Source organism: Cnephaeus nilssonii (assembly GCF_951640355.1).
Source record: "Cnephaeus nilssonii genome assembly, chromosome: 6".
Lineage (NCBI taxonomy): Eukaryota > Metazoa > Chordata > Mammalia > Chiroptera > Vespertilionidae > Cnephaeus > Cnephaeus nilssonii.
In genome coordinates, this window is record NC_137077.1 from 10,927,326 (window position 1) to 10,947,214 (window position 19,889).

General features: G+C 42.8%; 1 protein-coding gene across 6 annotated transcripts in view; it reads right to left on the minus strand.

Moving 5' to 3' along the window:
- RIC8B (RIC8 guanine nucleotide exchange factor B) overlaps positions 1-19,889 on the minus strand; it is a 112,672-nt gene that overhangs the window by 36,475 nt on the left and 56,308 nt on the right. For all 6 annotated transcript variants that reach the window (XR_013813631.1, XR_013813632.1, XR_013813633.1 and 3 more), the window contains exons 5-7: positions 14,254-14,482; positions 13,397-13,492; positions 5,096-5,240 (exon numbers count right to left, since the gene is read on the minus strand). Coding sequence is in view for 2 of the 6 variants with exons in the window: in XM_079773882.1 (XP_079630008.1) it covers positions 5,096-5,240; positions 13,397-13,492; positions 14,254-14,482 (470 nt within the window). In the remaining 4 variants the exon portion in view is untranslated. The remainder of the gene's footprint in view (positions 1-5,095; positions 5,241-13,396; positions 13,493-14,253; positions 14,483-19,889) is intronic.

Below are 19,889 nucleotides of genomic sequence, written 5' to 3' on the forward strand. Positions count from 1 at the left end.
TCCCCTGCAGGCCTGGTCCCCCCCAACTGCCCTCCCCTGCAGCCCTGGTCCCCCCCAACTGCTCTCCCCTGCAGGCCTGGTCACCCCTAACTGCCCTCCCCTTCAGGCTTGATCGCCCCCAACTGCCCTCCCTTGCAGGCTGGTCCCTCCCAACTGCCCTCCCCTGCTGGCCTGATTGTCCACAACTGCCCTCCCTTGAAGACCTGGTCCCTCCCCTGCTTGCCGTCTTGTGGTGGCCATCTTGTGTCCACATGGGGACAGGATCTTTGACCACATAGGGGCAGCCAGCTTTTGTGTTGCAGTGATGGTCAATTTGCATATTACTCTTTTATTAGATAGGATAGAGGCCTGGTGCATGGGTGGGGGGCCAGCTGGTTTGCCGTGAAGGGTGTCCTGGATCAGGGTGGGGGTTCCCTTGGGGTGTGGGGCAGCCTGGTGAGGGGCCTGTGGTGGTTTGCAGGCCGGCCACGCCACCCCCGGCGACCCAAGCAGAGGCCCTGGTATCTGGGATTTATTTATCTTCTATAATTGAAACTTTGTAGCCCTGAGTGGAGGCCAGGCAGGCCAGGAAGTTTGGCTTCCTCCATCGCCAGGGAAACCGAAGCCTCCTGCTCACTCTGTGGCCACAGCCATTTTTGTTGGGATTTATTTATCTTCTGTAATTGAAACTTTGTAGCCTTGAGTGGAGTCCACGGCTGGCCAGGATGTGCGGGAAGCTTGGCTTCCTCCATTGCCGGGGAAACCCAAGCCTCCTGCTCGCTCCGTGGCTGCAGCCATCTTGGTTGGGTTAATTTGCATACTCGCTCCTGATTAGCTGGTGGGAATGGCTTGTGGGTGTAGCGGAGGCACGGTCAATTTGCATATTACTCTTTTATTAGATAGGACAAGAAATGATAAGTGTTGCAAGAATGTGGTGAAAAGGGATTCCTTGTACACTGTTGGTGTAAATGTAAGCTGGTGCAGCCACTATGGAAGACAGTATAAAGGTTTCTCAAAAAATTAAAAATAGAACTACTATAGGATCTAACAATACTACTGGGTATATTTCCAAAGGAATGAAATCAGTATCCCTGAGAGATATGTGCATTTCCATGTTTGTTGCAGCATTATATACAACTAGTGGCCCAGTGTGTGAATTCGTGCACCTTGAAAGGAACTGTGGGTTGCGAGACTGAAGTGGGCACAGGGACAGGTCTCGGCCCATCCTCTGCACCCCCGCCTGGCCCCTCCTGCTGCCGCTGCTCCTGCCATAGCCTTGCCCATGCGCTGACAGCGCTGGCCCCGTTCACACCCGCTGATGGCGCGGAGCGACTGGGGCCAGCACCAGCAGCGGGTGCAAGCGGGGCCAGCGCCATCAGCAGGTGCGAGCAGGGGCTGCTGCCCTGATCGCCTCTTAGGAGCAAGGGGAGATGGAGAAGCCCTGAGGGGCGATCAGGGCTGGCAGCCACTGCTCGCACCTGTTGATGGCACTGAGTGATTGGGGCCCTGGCGCTGACAGCATGTGTGAGGGCTAGGCAGGACTATGGCGCGTGGAACCAAAGAATTTTCAGTAACCACCAGAGGCTTGCCCTGATGATAATGACTGGTGCCCCGCTTTGGTCTGGCACCCCTGCTAATCTACTCCACCATCCGACCATGGCAAATGCCCGCCAAGTTCTGTGCGCACCCCCTGGTGGTCAGTGTACGTCATAGCAACCGGTTGTTCTGCCATTCAGTCTATTTGCATATTAGGGTTTTATATATATATATATATATATATAGACAACCAAGATATGGAAGTGAGTTAAGTGTCCATCGATAGATGAATGGATAAAGGAGATGTGATAAATATATATCTTTACTAATAAAGAGCTAATATGCTAATGGTCGGGACACCGTAATGCGTAACAACTGGACCATTAGCATATTAGCTCCTATAAGCAGGAGGCTGCCTGCATGCACCGTGGGGTGTTGCTCCAGAGATGGGGCGGAAGTGGGGAGGCGCCAGGAGGAGGCATGACCATCCTGTGTCAGGGAGGGCTGGGGTAAGAGCCTGAAGCGCCTCCCTCACCAGTCTTTTACCACCCACCACTCGCACTCAGAGCGCCCCACTGCCCTCCTGCCAGGGGAAGGAGCACAGCACAGCAAGCGAGAGGCTTCCATGCTCTCCTCTGGTGCCATGACGGGGCAGAGCCGCCCCGTTGCTCTGGAGATGGGGCGGAAGCGGGGAGGCGCCCGGAGGAGGCGGGACCAGCCCAAGGCGACTCAGGTGGAGCTTGAAGCGGCCAAAGAAGGCCAGATGGGTCGGGGGCTGGACCAGGCGCGCTAGAGCTCTGTGTGGAGAGGTTTGGGTGTCAAGGCAGGGTGGTGGGTGGGTGACCAGGGCTACACAATTTCACATGCTGGGTTCCTAGTCCTATCTAATAATAGAGTAATATGTAAATTACCATCACTCCGCAACGCCCACGATTGGGCGGCGGGAGGCTGGGGGGCGGGACTCGGGGTGGCCTATCCGGCCATTGAGAGGCACGGATCCGCTGCCACTGAGGGGGGCTACCCCGCTGTTGAGAGGCGCAGGGGGCTGGTCTCCCGCCCCCTGTGCCTCTCAACGGCCAGATCCGCGGCTGCTGAGGGGCCCTGCCACGGACACCCAGCTGCGCCTCTCAACGGCAGGGTAGCCAGGTGTCCGCGGCAGTCCCCCTCAGCGCCTCTCAACAGCAGGGTAGCCCCCCTCAGCGGCCGTGGACCATCAAAAGTGGGTGAGCTGGGTGCCTGTCTGCTCTGGCACCAGGCCTTTCAGAAGCCTCCGCCGAGCCGGAGGCTTCTGAAAGGCCTGGTGCACCAGCGGACAGGCACCCAGCTCCACTGCGAAAAGCGAAAGTGTGTAGGGGACCCTACACGTGCATGATTCAATCATGCACTGGGCCTCTAGTATGTATATAAAATGTAATATTATTTAGCCTTGACAACAGAGGAAATCCTGCTATTTGTGATAACATGGGTAAACCTAGAGAACTTTATGTGAAGTGAATAAACCACATACTGTATGATCTCATTTATATCTGAAATCTTAAAAAACAAACCAACAGCCCTGGCCAGTGTGGCTCAGTTGGTTGGAGCATTGTCCCGTGCACTGCAAGGTCTTGGGTTCACTTCCCAGCCAGGGCACATACCTAGGTTTTGGGTTCGGTCCAGGTGGGGGAACATGCGGGAGGCAACTGATCTATGTCTGTCTGTCCCTCCACCTACCTCCCTCTCTAAAATCAATAAAAAATAAATAAAGAGCAAATATATTTAAAAAACAAAAACAAAACATGCACATAAACAAACAACACATAGAGCCAGAGTACAATGGTGGTTACCAGGGGGTTGGGTAGAGGTTAAGGGAAATAGGGAAATGCTGGTCAAAGAGCATAAGCCTCTAGTTATAGCATGAGTAAGTTCTGGGGATCTAATGTACAGTATGGTGACCATAATTAATAGTTATTGTACACTTGAAATGTGCTAAGAGAGTAAATTTTAAGGTTCTCACCACACACACACACACACACACACACACACACACACGGTAACTATGTGAGGTAGTAGGTGTATTAAACTGTAGTAGTCATTTCACAATGAACATGTATATCAAATCATTGTGCTGTGTACTTCAAATATATATAATTTTATCTGTTAATTATACCTTGATAAAGCTAGAATAAAGGAAAAAAAGAATTCAACTGACTTAAGATTTTGAGAGGAGTGAAGTTTGCTACCTCCAAATTATCTATCTCAAAAAACTGAGGTACTATAAAAGAGTGGAAAATAAAATCTGCTTAGATGGGACTTTTTCACTAGTACATTTATAAACCAGGAGATGAAGAAACAAGAATATCAGAATAATAGTCAAAGTACCTTATTTGGAAAACTTGCCTTTTGCAGAGCAAACAACCCATACAATTTTAGGAAACACCTTTTAGATGTATCTCAAAAGACAATCACTTTATATATACTTATAAAATAGTAACTATTACATTGTAGTGTAGTTATAAAACTAGAGGCCTGGTGCACAGATTCATCCAGGGCATGTCTAGCCCATCTCACCCAGTTCCGATTGGGGCGGCTGGCTGGGAGGGACCATGGGAGGTTGGTCAGCCAGGGAGGGACTGCGGAAGGGCTCCAGGGTGTGTCCTGTCTGGCCCGTCTCGCCCAGTCCCGATCGGTCGGACTCCAGCAGCAAGCTAACTTACCGGTTGGAGCTTCTGCCCACTGGTGGTCAGTGCATGTCATAGTGACTGGTCGAACAGTCAAGCAGTTGCAAACTTAGCATATTAGGCTTTTATTATACAGGATTTCTCTCTACTTCTATCTTACCCTGTTTCAAGGGTAAAGGTTATACCTTATGCCCTTTTGTACTTCTATATACTACAGCAATTTTCAACCTTTTTCATCTCATGGCACACATAATTACTAAAATTCTATAGCACACCAAAAAAATCTATTTTTTGATGATATGACGGATTCATTCACAGCAGATGGCTAGTGTTGTGCTGGCTGTTGTAATTATTTTAATGGACAATCTAAGGGAAAAGAAGTCAGTGCCCCTGACTAAATAGTCAGGTATTGCATGTTTTAAAAATCTTGTGTGCCATGGCACATTGGTTGAAAATCACTGATCTAGTCTATTATGTAGCTTACATTCTAGAACAATTTATTGACTAAAAAGTTAGTGAAGAAGTATATAATTTCAGTTCCAAAGGAAATTAAAAAGAGGCACTAATTCAGGCCTTTGTCTGGTATCAAAATTGCAGCACCTAAATTAGTTAAGCAGATTTTTTCATAATGGATCCAGGTCATGCCTGGCTCATCAAGATTAAGAAGTCTGGATTAAGGATACAGAAGGCAGAGTGTAAATGTGAGTGTGTTTGGAAGTGTATCTGCACGTCTCAATGAATTCAGAAGCATATAGAAAATGTTTTAAAATTATTACATTTAATATCTCCTTAGGCCTCTAATAGAACAGATGGAGAGGTAACCTCTGAAGAGTGAAATGATATGGCCAGTATTATCAGAATAATTTTGCAAACTCCCTCAGAAAAATAACCAAGTAGAGGGCAAAGAGAATTTAACCTACCTCTCTCCTTGCAAAGGACGAAAAGGAATTCAGCAGCAATCTGTTTGACTCCAAGGTCAACATGTGTCATGAGGCGCACCAGCTTATTTCTCACAGTTGAGCCAACTTCAGGTCGATTTGTCACATCCCTCAGCGGTGGTAAAACCTAATGGCACAAATTCAAAAACCATCATCAATCGTGGGTACTAGAGCAAGAAAGGATGACACCATGAAACTGGTCAGTCTTGTACTGACTACTGAACCCAGTTTTGTAAGCATGAAAAAAGCATTTAAAAAATAAATAGGTTTGTTTCCAAATAAAATAAAACTAAGCAGCAATAATAACAAGCCTCAAATAAGTTCATGCCTGTACTGAAATTTTGTTTGAAGAGAAACATCTCTTCACTGTACCAGCATGATATACTCAAGTCTGTTTCTGAGCTTTATTCATCACAGCACCTGGGACGCTTCTGCTTGCCTGTATCAAAATCCATTTTAAAGTCTGGGTCAAGTTTCTCTTTCTTCCATGAGGCTTCCTTATTACCCTGACTCATATAGGTTTTTCCTTTCTTTTAATTCCTGCAGCATTTTCTGTTCACTAGAAAAAAAATCTGTACTTATGCTTTTAATTGTTTTATTTTATAGCAAAAGGCTACTAATTATTACTTCTTTTTTTAAAATATATTTTATTGATTTTTTACAGAGAGGAAGAGAGAGGGATAGAGAGTTAGAAACATCGATGAGAGAGAAACATCGATCAGCTGCCTCCTGCACACCCCCCACTGGGGATGTGCCCGCAACCAAGGTACATGCCCTTGACCGGAATCGAACCCGGGACCTTTCAGTCCGCAGACCGACGCTCTATCCACTGAGCCAAACCGGTTTCGGCAATTATTACTTCTTATATGCTAGTTGCTGAAATTGATGATACATATACTAGAGACCCGGTACATGAAAATTCATGTATTGGAGAGGGGGGTCCCTCAGCCTGGCCTGCCCCCTCTCACAGTCCGGGAGCCCTCAGGGGCGAGAGGCAACCCAGCGATCAGGGGAAGGAATGCCCGCATCACACGTCTGCTGCTGCCACTGCCAGCAGCACAAGCCTCGGCTGGCCCTGGTTACCTGAGCCTTGGGCAGCCCTGGGCGGCTGGGCAGCTGCCATATGAGGCTTGCCTGCACCTTGGGCCGGCCCTGGGCGGCTGGGGGGCTGAGGGGACTGGGGATCTCCGGAGGCAGGCACATGGAGTGGCCAGACCCGCCTGGGGTTGCTTGGCTGTGCTGCATGCCTGCTGCCCCAGGGGGGCTGAGGGGACTGGGCACCGCCATCTTGTGGCTGTGGGCACCACAATCTTTGAGGGCGTGGTAACAATTAGCATATTCCCTCCTTATTGGCTGTTGGCACCTCCATCTTTGAGGGCATGGTAGTCAATTAGCATATTCCCTGCTTATTGGTTGTGGGCGCCACCATCTTTATGATGGTGTGATGGTCAATTTGCATATTCATTCTTTATTAGATAGGATATTTTCTATAATCAATCCTCACCATGAACCCTATTTTATAGACTGAGCCTCAGAAGGCTTACATAACTTGGTTTGTCTGTTTATTTGCTCATTCTGTCATCCATCCACCTACCCAGACTCCTCCTCTTCTGGTTCATCTCTTATCTCACTGGTTGCTTTATCTCAGTCCTTCTACTGATTCTCTTCTCTTCTGTTTTCTGAGTGTTGTAATATTCAAAGATTGAGTTCTTGGGCAACATTTCTTCACTATTTTCACAATAGATCATTCTATTAATGATCTCATCCAGTTTTATGACATTACTAGAGGCCCGATGCATGAAATTCATGCAAGAGTAAGCCTTCCTTCCCCCGGCTGCCGACACCGGCTTCCCTCTGGCACCCAGGACCCAGGCTTCCTTCAAGCACCTGGGACCCGGGCTTCCCTTGCAGCCCCGGCTTTGTCTGGAAGGTCGTCTGGTAGGACGTCCAGTCTATTATAGATACTAGAGGCCCAGTGCATGAAAATTCATGCACTGGGGGGGGGGTCGCTCAGCCTGGCCTGCCCACTCTCACAGTCTGGAAGCCTTCAGGGGATGGCCTACTGACAGCTTAGGCCCTCTACGGGAGGCGACTGGGCTAATCAGGGGAAGGTGCCACCCCCATCACCCCACCACTGCTGCTGCCTCTGGCCTCCCTCTGCAGGAGGTGACCGGGCCGGTCAGGGGAAGGCGCACCGCCCCCATTACCCCGCTGCTGCTGCCACTGCGGCCTTGCAGCTGCCGCGGCTTTGTCTGGAAGGACGTCCGGAAGACATCCAGTCTAATTAGCATATTACCCTTTTATTAGTATAGATGGTCTCTACATCCTGATAACTCCCTAAATTACGTCTCCATCTTGATTCCTTCCCAGGCCTCCAGACTTTTATAGGCCTCTCAAATTGAGCATGTCCTAAACAGAACTCTTAATGCTCCCAGCAAAGCTGTTTCTTCTAAAGGTTTCTATTGTAGTGAATGGCAAGCCATTCTTCTGTTTGGTACAAAAACCTTGGAAATATCCTGACTCTTCTCTTTCACACCCACATCAAATTCATCAGCAAATTATTTCTACCCTACCTTCAAATATATCTACAATTCAACCACTTCTCACTCCCTTGTCCAGTATTACCAAATCCAAGCAATCATTACTTCTCATCTGGACTACTGCCACAGCTTTCTATGTGGTCCCGGCTTCTACCCTGGTTCTTCTACGATTTATTCTCTACATAGAAGCCAGGATGATTCTTTGAAAGTCAGATCATGTCACTCCTCTTCTCAAAGTCCTCCAGTTCTCATGGCTTCTCATCTCACTCTTCGTATAAGACAGGGTTCTTACAACTCCTTTAGGCTTCACATATTCCAGCTTCCCGTTACTTTCCTGACTTGTTTGCTATTACTTTCTTACACTGCTACAGCCACACAAACCTCCATGGAACTCCTTAAACACACCAAGCACTTTCCTGCTTCATAGTCTTTGCATTTGCTGCTCTCTCTGCCCAGAAAACTCTTTTTCTAGAAACCTACATGGCTTATTCCCTCACTTCTTCAGGTCTCTGTTAAATTGTCAGTTATATGAAGACATTTCTTGACCATCTACATAATTAGCCTTTAGCCTTCTCTTTTTTACCACCCCCCAACTTTAATTTTCCTCATAGCATTTATCACCACCTGACATTTTATATCTCTACTAGAGGCCTGGTGCACGAAATTCGTGCACGGAGGGGGGTTGTCCCTCAGCCCAGCCTGTACCCTCTCCAATCTGGGACCCCTCGAGGGCAGTCAGACATCCCTCTTACAATCCAGGACTGCTGGCTCCCAACTGCTTGCCTGCCTGCCTTCCTGATTGTCCCTAACCGTTTTTGCCTGCCAGCCTGATCACCCCCTAACTACTCTGCTGCCAGCCTGTTTGCCCCCAACTTCCCTCCTCTGCCGGCCTGGTCACTCCTAACTGCCCTCTCCTGCAGGGTTGATCACCTCCAACTGCCCTCCCTTGCAGGCCTGGTCCCTCTCAACTGCCCTCCCTTGCAAGCCTGGTCCCTCTCAACTGCCCTCCCTTGCAGGCCTGGTCCTTCTCAACTGCCCTCCCTTGCAGGCCGGGTGCCTCCCAACTGCCCTCTACTGCTGGCCATCTTGTGGTAGCCATCTTGTGTCCACATGGGGGCAGGATCTTTGACCACATGGGGGCAGCTATATTGTGTGTTGCAGTGATGATCAATCTGCATATTACTCTTTTATTAGATAGGATAGAGGCCTGGTACAGGGGTGGGGGCCAGCTGGTTTGCCCTGAAGGGTGTCCCTGATCAGGGTGGGGTTCCCTTGGGGCGTGGGGAGGCCTGAGCGAGGGGCCTGTGGTGGTTTGCAGGCCGGCCATGCCCCCTGGCAACCCAAGCAGAGGCCCTGATATCTGGAATTTATTTTCCTTCTACAATTGAAACTTTGTAGCCTGGAGTGGAGCCAAGCCTGGGGCTCCCTCCGTGGCCGGCAGTCATTTCTGTTGGGGTTATATTTGAAACTTTGTTGCCTTAAGCGGGTGGGCCCAGCCAGGGTGTGCAGAAAACTTTGCTTCCCCTGTTGCCGGGAGCAACCCTGGCCTGCTCTCTCAAGCTCCATTCTGCCGCCATTTCTGTTTGAATTTGTTTACCTTCTATAATTGAAACTTTGTAGCTTGAGTGGAGGCTTAGGCCTGGCAAGGGCAGGCAGAAAGCTTGGCTTCCTCTGTTACCTAGGAAACCTTGCTGTCTGTGGCTGTAGCCATCTTGATTGGGTTAATTTGCATACTCGCTCTGATTGGATGGTGGGCGTGGCTTGTGGGTGTGTCGGAGGTATGGTCAATTTGCATATTTGTCTATTATTAGGTAGGATTTCTTTACTGTCTGTCTTCTATAAATTAGGCACTATGCTAACAAATGAGGATAGATACAAAGTCAAATACTAATTTACTGTGCCAGACCCTTTATGTGTATATTATTTTATTTAGTCCATTCAACTTATTTCCTTCCTTCCCTCACTCTCTATATTAAATGCCTACCATGTATCAAGAGGTACCAGAGGCACTGGAGATACAACAGTAAATAAAAGTGGAAATTAAGTTTCAGAAAATTAAGTAGTCTACCCAAAAGGTTTACAGAATGCATATTTTAATATCTCTGGAAGAGTAGAGCACAAGGCTCTTTGTGCACTATAGCCACAAAGTAATTGCACAATAAATTCTCATTTGATTCAGCCAACCATACTAAGTTTACCTCCTATTTGTAGAAGACTGAGAAATGTAACAAGTGATTTCTTGTAATATGTGCCTATAATTCCAGAGTACAGAATCCTATATAATAAAGAGGTAATATGCAAATTAACCCTCATGCCCTCACAAGATGGTTGACTACAACGAGGTCGGCAGGGGGGTTAGTGAGGGATGACCAAATGACCGAACAGCAGGCTGCGTGGGTCGACCAGGCTGGCAGGGCGGTGAGGGACAACCAAACAACCAAACAGCAGGATGTGTGGGGCGACCAGGCCGACACGGGGGTTAGTGAGGAACAACCAAATGACTGAACAGCAGGCTGTGTGGGGCAACCAGGCCAGTGGGGGGGGGGGGGGGCAGTTAGGGATGACCAGGCCGGCAGAGGGTGGCATCTGGGGGTGACCAGGCTAGCGGGGGGGTGGAGGGGGTGCAGTAAGGGTGACCAGGCTGGCAGCGGGGGGCAGTTAGGAGCGACCTGGCCAGCAGGGAGGGGGCAGTTGGGGGCGACCTGGCTGGCAGGCAGGTGAGTGATTAGGAGTCAGTGGTCCAGGATTGTGAGAAAGATGTCTGACTGCCAGTTTAGGCTCGATCCCTGGGATTTAGGCCCAATCCCTGGGATCGGGCCTAAACCGGCAGTCGGACATCCCCCTAGGGGTCCTGGATTGGAGAGGGTGCAGGCTGCGCTGAGGGGACCCCCCCCTCCTGTGCACAAATTTTGTGCACCGGGCCTCTAGTCTATTAATAAAAATTATCACACAAAAATTTTGTTAGCTATATTTTGGGCTTCTTAAAACAAGTTTAAGTGAAATTTTGTTGTTTTTATTGTTTATATAGGACTTGCAGACAAACTCCATTGGTATGGACCCTTTCTATTATCTCCCAAATACTACCCTCCAATACTTTTTCTTTTTTCTTTCTTTTCTTTTCTTTTCTTTTTTTTTTCTTTTTTTTTTTTTTTTACAAATCTTGTCCAGCTTCTCTTTCAAACCCACAGCAACCTCATCTCTTCTATATGCCTCTCCAGACAAACCCAACCTGGATCAGTAATTTCCTACCATCTGTAACTGTTCTCTTTCTACCTGCCCAAATACAGAATACTCAAGACCAATTTCCTTTGGGTATGCATGAGTGGGATTTAATCAGGTAGTAACTGTAGGGCATAATAATTAATTAGGCCTGGTTCCATTTAGAATATTGTCAAAGTTAATCATCTGTTCCTTTAAGTTCTACCTTTCTTGAACATCATAGACTATAGTCCATCCTCCTTAGAAGGAAAAGTGAATTTTTGCATTGTGCCTTGTGTCTTTAGTTATCTTTTACTGTCATGTCTCATCTCTTTATCTACACTGTGCTGTTTCTTTGAGAACAAGGGGTGGGCCTCATAATCTTTTGAATATACATGTGTGACCCAAGGCCTTCATATAAAGAAGCTGTTTAACAAATAGGTTTTTTGGGCTGTCTTGGTTATAGATAGCAAAATCTAAATAGCTTAGTCATAACTGGATCTCCTATGTGAAAAAGCTGAAATGTATGGAACTGAAATAATTTTCATTTATCCTTCTTCATCAAGTCATGGTAGAATGTCTTACCATAGTCCAAGTTGGAAATGACCTTAATCCATTAGTTAACTAGTTTATTTTGCTTAAGTGATTATTCATGCTTTTATGATACCTCCCCTTACTCCAATACACTGCAAATCCCTTAAAGATAGACTCTCTACTTTCTGATCTCTCCCCATCAGCAATAACTATTAATGTACTCTATACATAGTAAAAGTGCTTACTAAATCTTTATGATAAACATAGAGGGAGGAAATCAACATGGTATATTTATTAGGAGAAATCCTATATGGCAATAAATGAACAAGTAAGTGACTGGTGGTACCATGTACTAGAATGTGTAAAGAAAGAGAAGAAACAGGATGGAAAATCAGGAGATTAGTTTGGGATATGTTAAACTTAAGATTATTTACTGCACTTCCAATGGGAGGAGATGAGTAGGCAGTTTGTTATTTAAGTCTAGAGCTTAGGGGATAGGTCAGGGCTGGAGATAGCAATTTGGGAGTCATCAGTATTTAGATGATTTTCAAAATCATGACTGCTGAATGAGATCAAAGATGAGTAAAAAGAAAAGACAGAGTATAGAAAACTCTTCTGAGGAACACTGCATAAAGAGCAGAGAAATGGGGAGGCAGCTTGAGAAGTGGGATTAAGGGAGGGTTTCTTTTGCTGTTATAATAGAAGATGTATTTGTATGCAGACAGAAATGATTGAGTACATTAAAAAAATATTAATGTAAGAAGAAAGAGAGGAACTACATGCAGGATCAAAGAAGGTGAGAAGGTGAGAGGGAAAGAGATCCAGGATAAAAGTGCAGAGGCTGGCCACAGAAGAAAGCAGGGACAATTCAACCATGTGACAGAGGGGAAGACAAAAGATACAGTGGTACAGATGAAGTGATGGAAAGATTTCTTTTTAAAAAATATTATTTTTATTGGTTTTAGAGAAGAATGGAGAGGGGGAGAGAGATCGAAACAGCAATAATGAGGGAGAATCATTGATCAGCTGCCTCCTGCATGCCCTTTACTGGGGATCAAGCCCGCAACCAGGACATATGCCCTGACTGGGAACTGAACCATGACTTCCTGGTTCATAGGTCGACGCTCAACCTCTGAGCCACACCTGCCAGGTAAAAAGAGGATTTCTTACTATGATCTCTAACTCCTAACATCCTACTTCAAACCTTCATCATCAGTTCTCTTTGGGCTAGTATCCTCACATCTACTCACACTCTTCTAGTCTATCCTACATATAGTAGCCAGTGTTATCTGTAAATATAAATGAGGTCACATCATTCCCTTACTCCAAATAGTCCAATGCTTTCCCATTTCACTTCAAGAGAATGAAAGGTCCTATACACTCTTATGTTATTTAGTTCTTGTTTACCTCTTTTACTTTGTCCATTACTCTCCCCCTTCCCCCTTGCACACTTATCTAGTTTTCTTGCTTTTCCTTAAGCATTCCAAAGCATCATCTCCTCTTAGGGACTTTGAATTTGTTCTCTCTGGTACATTCTTCTTCCAGAATATTTTCAGAGATCCTTTTCTTACTTATCAAGTTTTTGCTCAAATTTTATTTCCTCGGGGAGGCCTTCTCTCATTCCCCTAAGTCTTCCCTTCCCCTGCTGTACCTATTTTCAGAACACTTATCACTACTTGCCATTATATTATATATTTATTTGTTTACTTTTTGTCCCCCCACTATAAGGTAAACCCCACATGTCAAAGACCTTATTTGTATTTCAATGCTTAGAACAATGCTTAGAGCACAGCATATAATAGATTTCAATGAGTATTTGTTGAATAAATGATAAAAAATACACAGGATCACTTATTTCGGTATTAGGAAGATTTCAAAGATTAATACAAACTTTTCTGAGTTTCTGACCTTGTGAAAAAAAATTATGAAAGAATTCAACTCATTAATTCTATGTTTAAAAAAACACTCACAGAAAATTAACTTTAAGTTGTTATGTGCATTAAGCAGTTACCTGATCTTTGAGATACTTTCTGATGTTTCGATGGGCTCGGGAGCATTCTGTTAATAAGCTGAGAACTGGAGTTAGGCCCTCTCTATAGCTGCTTCCCTAGAAAAAAAAAGCCATACATGCTACATTAGTGTACTTACTAATAGTGTTACTTTCATCCATATAACTGAGCATGTTATAATACTCCTTTTTGAGGGGGGAACATTTTATGCTACCGAATCTTTAAAAACCATTCAAAAAATTATTTTCTTAACGATATTTCCATTTCATCAGTTGGCTTTATGTTTACTAAGGATTACTTCTATCCTTCCTGAATTTTACTACTTTTTGTAGGATCCTCACTGGCTTAATCAATGAGCTTAAGTGAGGCAAAGGCTTTGATGACCCACGCAAACTACCTTGCTGCCTTTCAATATAGTTACCTGACAAAGCAAGTGATAGATGAGAGAAAATAAGCAACTCACAACAAATGGAAAGGTGGTGATTTTTCTTTTAAGGATGTCTTTTAGATAGTATAGAATGCATTTATCATTGAGTTTTTTTGGGAGGTGATAATTTTTATTTCTAGGATTTACAAAACACCTATATAGAAAAGCAATTTTTCCTTTGTTTTCAGGCACTAGTCAAAATTTTGGTGTTGCAGCAACACAATTTTCAGCTTTAAAGAAATAAATTCACTCAGTTTCAGCCATTTATCATATATTGGAACAGAGTGCTTTCCAGAGTACAAATAATTATGCAAGGCGTCAGCTATTTTAAAAAGCTTAGATTTAAAAATCATGTCCTGCGATGTTTGTATATATGGCACATTTACATTCTTTATAAGCATTTTCCCAAGGCTTCCATTTTATCAGCCTTACCTTGTCTATTCTCTTCTCCATAAAATTGAGTAAAACGTGAATGGCCTCCATATTCATACCATTGTATACCATGGTATTGTTTTTCAAAACTGTTTCTTTCTCAGCTGTTTTATCACTGGGCAGTTCATCTAGAGTCGTTGCCTCGTGGGTTGTTTCTTCATGTGTTAATGGACAAATGAGAACATCCAAACAAGAGACCGGAACATTGCTTAAAAGGTTGACTGCATTGCTGAAAAGCAATTTAAAAATACAATATTTTAATTTGATTGAATAGTCCTTTAAAATGCAAACACAATAAGAAGTTCAGAAGTGACTTTTAGGAGTCAATTAAAATTTTTCTTTTTCAAAATGAACCTTTAATATTACTTGTGTTTATTAAGAGATAGAAAATAAAGAGAACTATTTCAAATACACATAAGACAAATTAGAAAGAACAGATGTTAAATGGACACACACAATCACATGATGTCATGTCACTTTCTGAAATGCTAAAATAGTAATTAGTGAGCTTTAACGCCAGTCTTCCATTTTATTATGACCAATGCTGGCTTTGCATTATTTCCTTGGGGTTTTAAATCCTTTTGTGGATACACTGGTGTTTTATTATTCCTTAGATTACAACATAAAGCATTTGAAAAGCACTGTATATAAGCACTTTATCATGGAGGGAACAACATTAAAATCAAATATTATAAGATTAAGTTTTGTTCTTTCTAGATGTAGAAAATACAATTTTTAGATCATCCCTTTTTTTTTTTTTTTTTTTTTGGTAAAACATTTGCAGAAAATGGGTAATGGTGCTTTTTCTTGAACTCTCATCTTTTTAAAAAGGCCAACACAGCAATTTTCTATATCGCCTAGGCCTTTCTGCTATATGTTAATGAATGCACAAGCCTGGAATGCACACCAGCAGGGGGAACTCAAACCTTGTATTTTTTGGTATTCCCTAAAAATCTGGCACTGTTGCTCAGTGTACAAGAGATTAAAATGACACTAAAAATTAAAAAATTACACATGTTCTCAATTAACATATTTTTTCCTTCACGCACGATTTAATATTCTTTCATCTAAAAGGAGAAGCGGTGTTCTGTGCTAACTGGATCTTATAAACCTGTGTCTCAGAACTTCCTGATAAACAACAATGGAAAGACAGGCATTACATTTCCTAGTGACAGAGAAGCAGATCTAAAAATAGCCACATCCTGACTAAAAATAAACTCTTGCAAATGCAATTTAAAAGTCTAACCACTTGGAAACCAAATTCAGAGCTTAATCTATCTGATGCTGTCTTAATTTAGACCACAGTAGTTCCTTTTAATTTAGACTATAGTGACATTCTCAAGAATAAAACAAAATAAACATCAAAACAGAAATAAAATACAAGGATTTTTTCCCTCTCCTTTACCCTGAAGTGTGGCTCCATTTCCCACAAAATGAGTATTTCTTTTCTTTCTTTTTATAATATGGAAAAATTCATAAGAAATTAAAGTTTAAAAATTAGACAATGCAGAACAATGAGTGGTAATGTAAAGATATAAAAAATTTCCGAGTCAAGAACAAAAATAATTTAACAATTATTCCTATGAATGAATGGTTCCTGGTAAAATACAAGTTATTTCACTGTCCCCACTAAAAATCGACTATAACTGCTGCTGCTGCTTTGCTATTACCATTACTATTAAACAAATCACCTAATTTTGGTTATTTGTAAATAAAATGCTTTCCTCACAAACTTCCTTTAAAAATATTTTGCAAACATCTGGAGTCCCTTATCTATAGTTAAAAATGTTTTGCTTCTGACTTAAACATTTGGGAACTGTTATTAAATATCATACATTCACTAGGATTAAAATAAACAAAAGAACTCTACTTTAGAATTACTTTCTAAAACTGTACAAACCATTCTGAAATGTTAGGTTTGTTTTTTAAAAAACACATTAGGGCACTTGGCTCCAGAGTCCATCGATAGTATAATTCTCTGAATTTTCCATAGAGACCACACTGAAGTTTAAGACAATGCATTTCCTTACAAAGGAATGTTTCCCTTTAAATTCATTTAAAATAAGCAGGTTCCAGGAATTCGGTAAGTTTAAGAAACCAAATGTAGAATTTGATTCAACAAATATTTGGAGGTTTTAGGCTTTTCAAGAAAAGTTCCCATTTTCTCATTTCTTATTAAACAACTGGGTTCCCAAACAACTACAAAATTAATTTTCTGGCTCACTGTGTTTGAGCTATTCTTTTTAAGTAAGGAAGGCCAGCTTTTTGAGCTCTGTCACTTCTCTGACGGTTTTATTTGTGGTAGAAGAGTGTATGAAATTCTCCAGCTACCAGGAAGTCAGTGACTATGCACAGTTCCACACAATGGTGTTTGCATTCCTACTCCAGGGGGTAGAAATACTGTGTATATTACTCTCCCCTTTTCAGCTTCCTAGAGATCATTAATCACTGGGACATGACATCCTCCCACTCATGCTCCCAGCCCCCTCCTGATATGCAGATTTAAAAGCAAGGACTATTCAGAGATCCTTAATGCCCTGATTAAAGCCTTGTTAGTTGTATGTATGAGAGGGAAGGCAATCTAAAATCCAGTCCTGTATAAATCACTGGACTAAACATAAATTTAATACCAAATGACATTAAGGAGTATGATAACAGTACATGTAGACCTACAGCTGTTAAATCTTCCTGGTCAAATGTGTGTTCTTTATGTTTGGGGCTCACATATCTTTATCATGGCTGGAAAATCTACTCAAGTGAACCTTAAGATCTCCCAAAGATTTTCAGGTGTAAATATCTAAGTTTACTTTAATCTAACTCAATTCAGTAATTATTTATTAATTACTTGTGCTAGGCATTGCTTCAGGCAGGCATTATGAAGAAAACAGAGACAAATCCCTGCCCCTATTGGAGCTTATTTTCCAGCATGGAGAGAACAGTCAAGTAAACAAAACAGGTAAGTTAACTGAACAGAAGGCGATTAAGTGGTCTGGGAGGAAAACCCAGGAGGGTAAGATAGCCCAGGATAAAGGGTTATAACGGTTAGGGCAGACTTCACCGAGATGGAAAGATTTAAAGGAAGTTAGGGAGTCAGCCATGAGCCCTCTGGGAAAGAGCTTTCCAGGAAGAAGAAAGAGCAAGAGCAAAGGCCCCAGGACAGGAGCAGTGGCATGTCTGAATTGCAAAGAAGTTGGTGTGGTTGAACCACCAGGCACAGAAGAGGAGGAGTAGGACAGAAGATCATACAGATAACAGGGGGTCAGACTGGTCTTGCAGGCTTTTATAACTTTAGTTTTTATTCTGAGTGTAGTGGGGAGCCACTGCAGGGTTTGCACTGTGATATACTCTAACTTATGTTCAAAGGGCCACTCTGGCTCCTGCATTGAGAACAGGAGGTAGGTCATCAAAGCTGAGGAGGACCAGTTAGGATGTTACATAATAAGTCAGGTGAGTGCACAGGGGGATAACAGTGAAGTGGTCAGATTGGGATACATTTTGAATAAATTCCTGATAAGCTAATGCAGAGTATAAGAATCCAAGGTTCTAGCTTTAGCAAGTGGAAAGCTGGAGTTACCATAAATTGAAATGGGAAACACCATAGGAGAAGCAGCTTTTCAGGGGAAGGTTAAGAGTTTAATTTTGAATATGTTAAGTTTGGGATGTCTACTAGACTTCCTAGTGGAGATATTAGTAGGAAGTTAATTATAAGAGTCAAGGTCAGGGAGAGAGATCTGGATTAGAGATATAAACTAAGGAGTCATTAGCATGTAGATCAAGCATGTCAAACTCGCGGCCCACAAGTATTTTTGCAGCCCAGACAATATAACGGTATGTAAGAAATGTTTTAATAAAAATTTTATGATTTAATTTTTACAATATCCTGTTATATATAATTTTTAGTAACGAACTACAAAGTTCGTTAATGACTGATTACTATAATCGTGTTGCATCCAATTTTCTTACGCACCTTACGTGCAGGCACACCATTTCTCTCCACTAATACTAGCAGCAAATATTTTAGCAGCCAATTGCCACATCATTAGTCTTGGACTGATTTGTTTTGGTGTGCGCAATAGGAAATAATTCGCTTTCAGAGAACAAGAAAAATAGGCTTATTTGTGTTACGCTTATTAATTTGTGTAGTTATTCAGTGTCTGATAAGTTAATGTTCAAGAAAAATATTAATTTTTATTAAAGTGTTCTATTATTTTATGTTAACAATAAATAACTCATTTATTTCAGCCCTTTGTATTCAGCATATCTCTATCGAAATAAACCTCTGTTTCTATGAAAATGTAAACTTTTGGTTATTTTTGTGGCCCACATAAACTTAAACCTTGTTTATTTGGCCCGTGTTAGCCTTTGAGTTTGACATGCTTGATGTAGATGGTATTTACAAATAAAAGATTGGATTGGATCAGTAAGGGAGTGTAGATTGAAAGAAAAATACACACAAATAAAAACAACAAAACCTTATGAGGACTGAGCCTGGGGCACTCTATCATCCAGAGGCTGAGTAGCAGAGGAAGAAATTACAACTAGTGAGGTAGGAGGAAAACCAAGATAGTATGGCATCCTGGAAAAAAGTATATAAGACTGGAGTCACCTGAGACAAATGATGTGGACAGTAAGAAGATAACTGAGAAATGTCTACTGGATTTAGGAATAAAGAAGTCACCAGTGACCTCAGTAATAGCCATTCTGGTGTAATAGTGGAACTAAAGCCTGAGCAGATTGGATTCAAGAGATGATAACAGAAGATTCAACTGGTACCTGGAGGAATTTTTTGCAAAGGTCAAGAGAAGACTGGAGCAGGCGCAGATAGAGAAGGCTCAAGAAAACTTGGATAATTATGGCTAGAAAAACCCCTCAATACTGCTCTCAGCAAAGCGTACCTTTTAAACCCACAGTAACCTGGTCATTATTCTCTATTTCTTTTTTTATTTTTAAATTTTTTTTCATCTTCTAAATAAATCTTTATTGTTCAGATTATTACAGTTGTTCTTCTTTTTTCCCCCCATAGCTCCCCTCCATCTAGTTCCCACCCCACCCTCTGCCCTTACCCACCCCTCTCCCCAATGTCCTCATCCATAGGTGTACGATTTTTGTCCAGTCTCTTCCCGCACCCCCCACACCGTTTCTCCCCCCCCCCCCGAGAATTGTCAGTCCACTCCCTTTCTATGCCCCTGATTCTATTATATTCACCAGTTTATTCTGTTCATCAGATTTTTTATTCACTTGATTTTTAGATTCACTTGATAGATATGTATTTGTTGTTCATAATTTTTATCTTTACCTTTTCCTTCTTCTTCCTCTTCTTAAAGAATACCCTTCAGCATTTCATATAATACTGGTTTGGCAGTGATGAACTCCTTTAGCTTTTTCTTATCTGTGAAGCTCTTTATCTGACCTTCAATTCTGAATGATAGCTTTGCTGGGTAATCTTGGTTGTAGGTTCTTGCTATTCATCACTTTGAATATCTCTTGCCACTCCCTTCTGGCCTGCATAGTTTCTGTTGAGAAATCAGCTGACAATCGTATGGGTACTCCCTTGTAGGTAACTCTTTTTCTCTTGCTGCTTTTAATATTCTTTGTCCTTTGCTCTTGGCATTTTAATTATGATGTGTCTTGGTGTG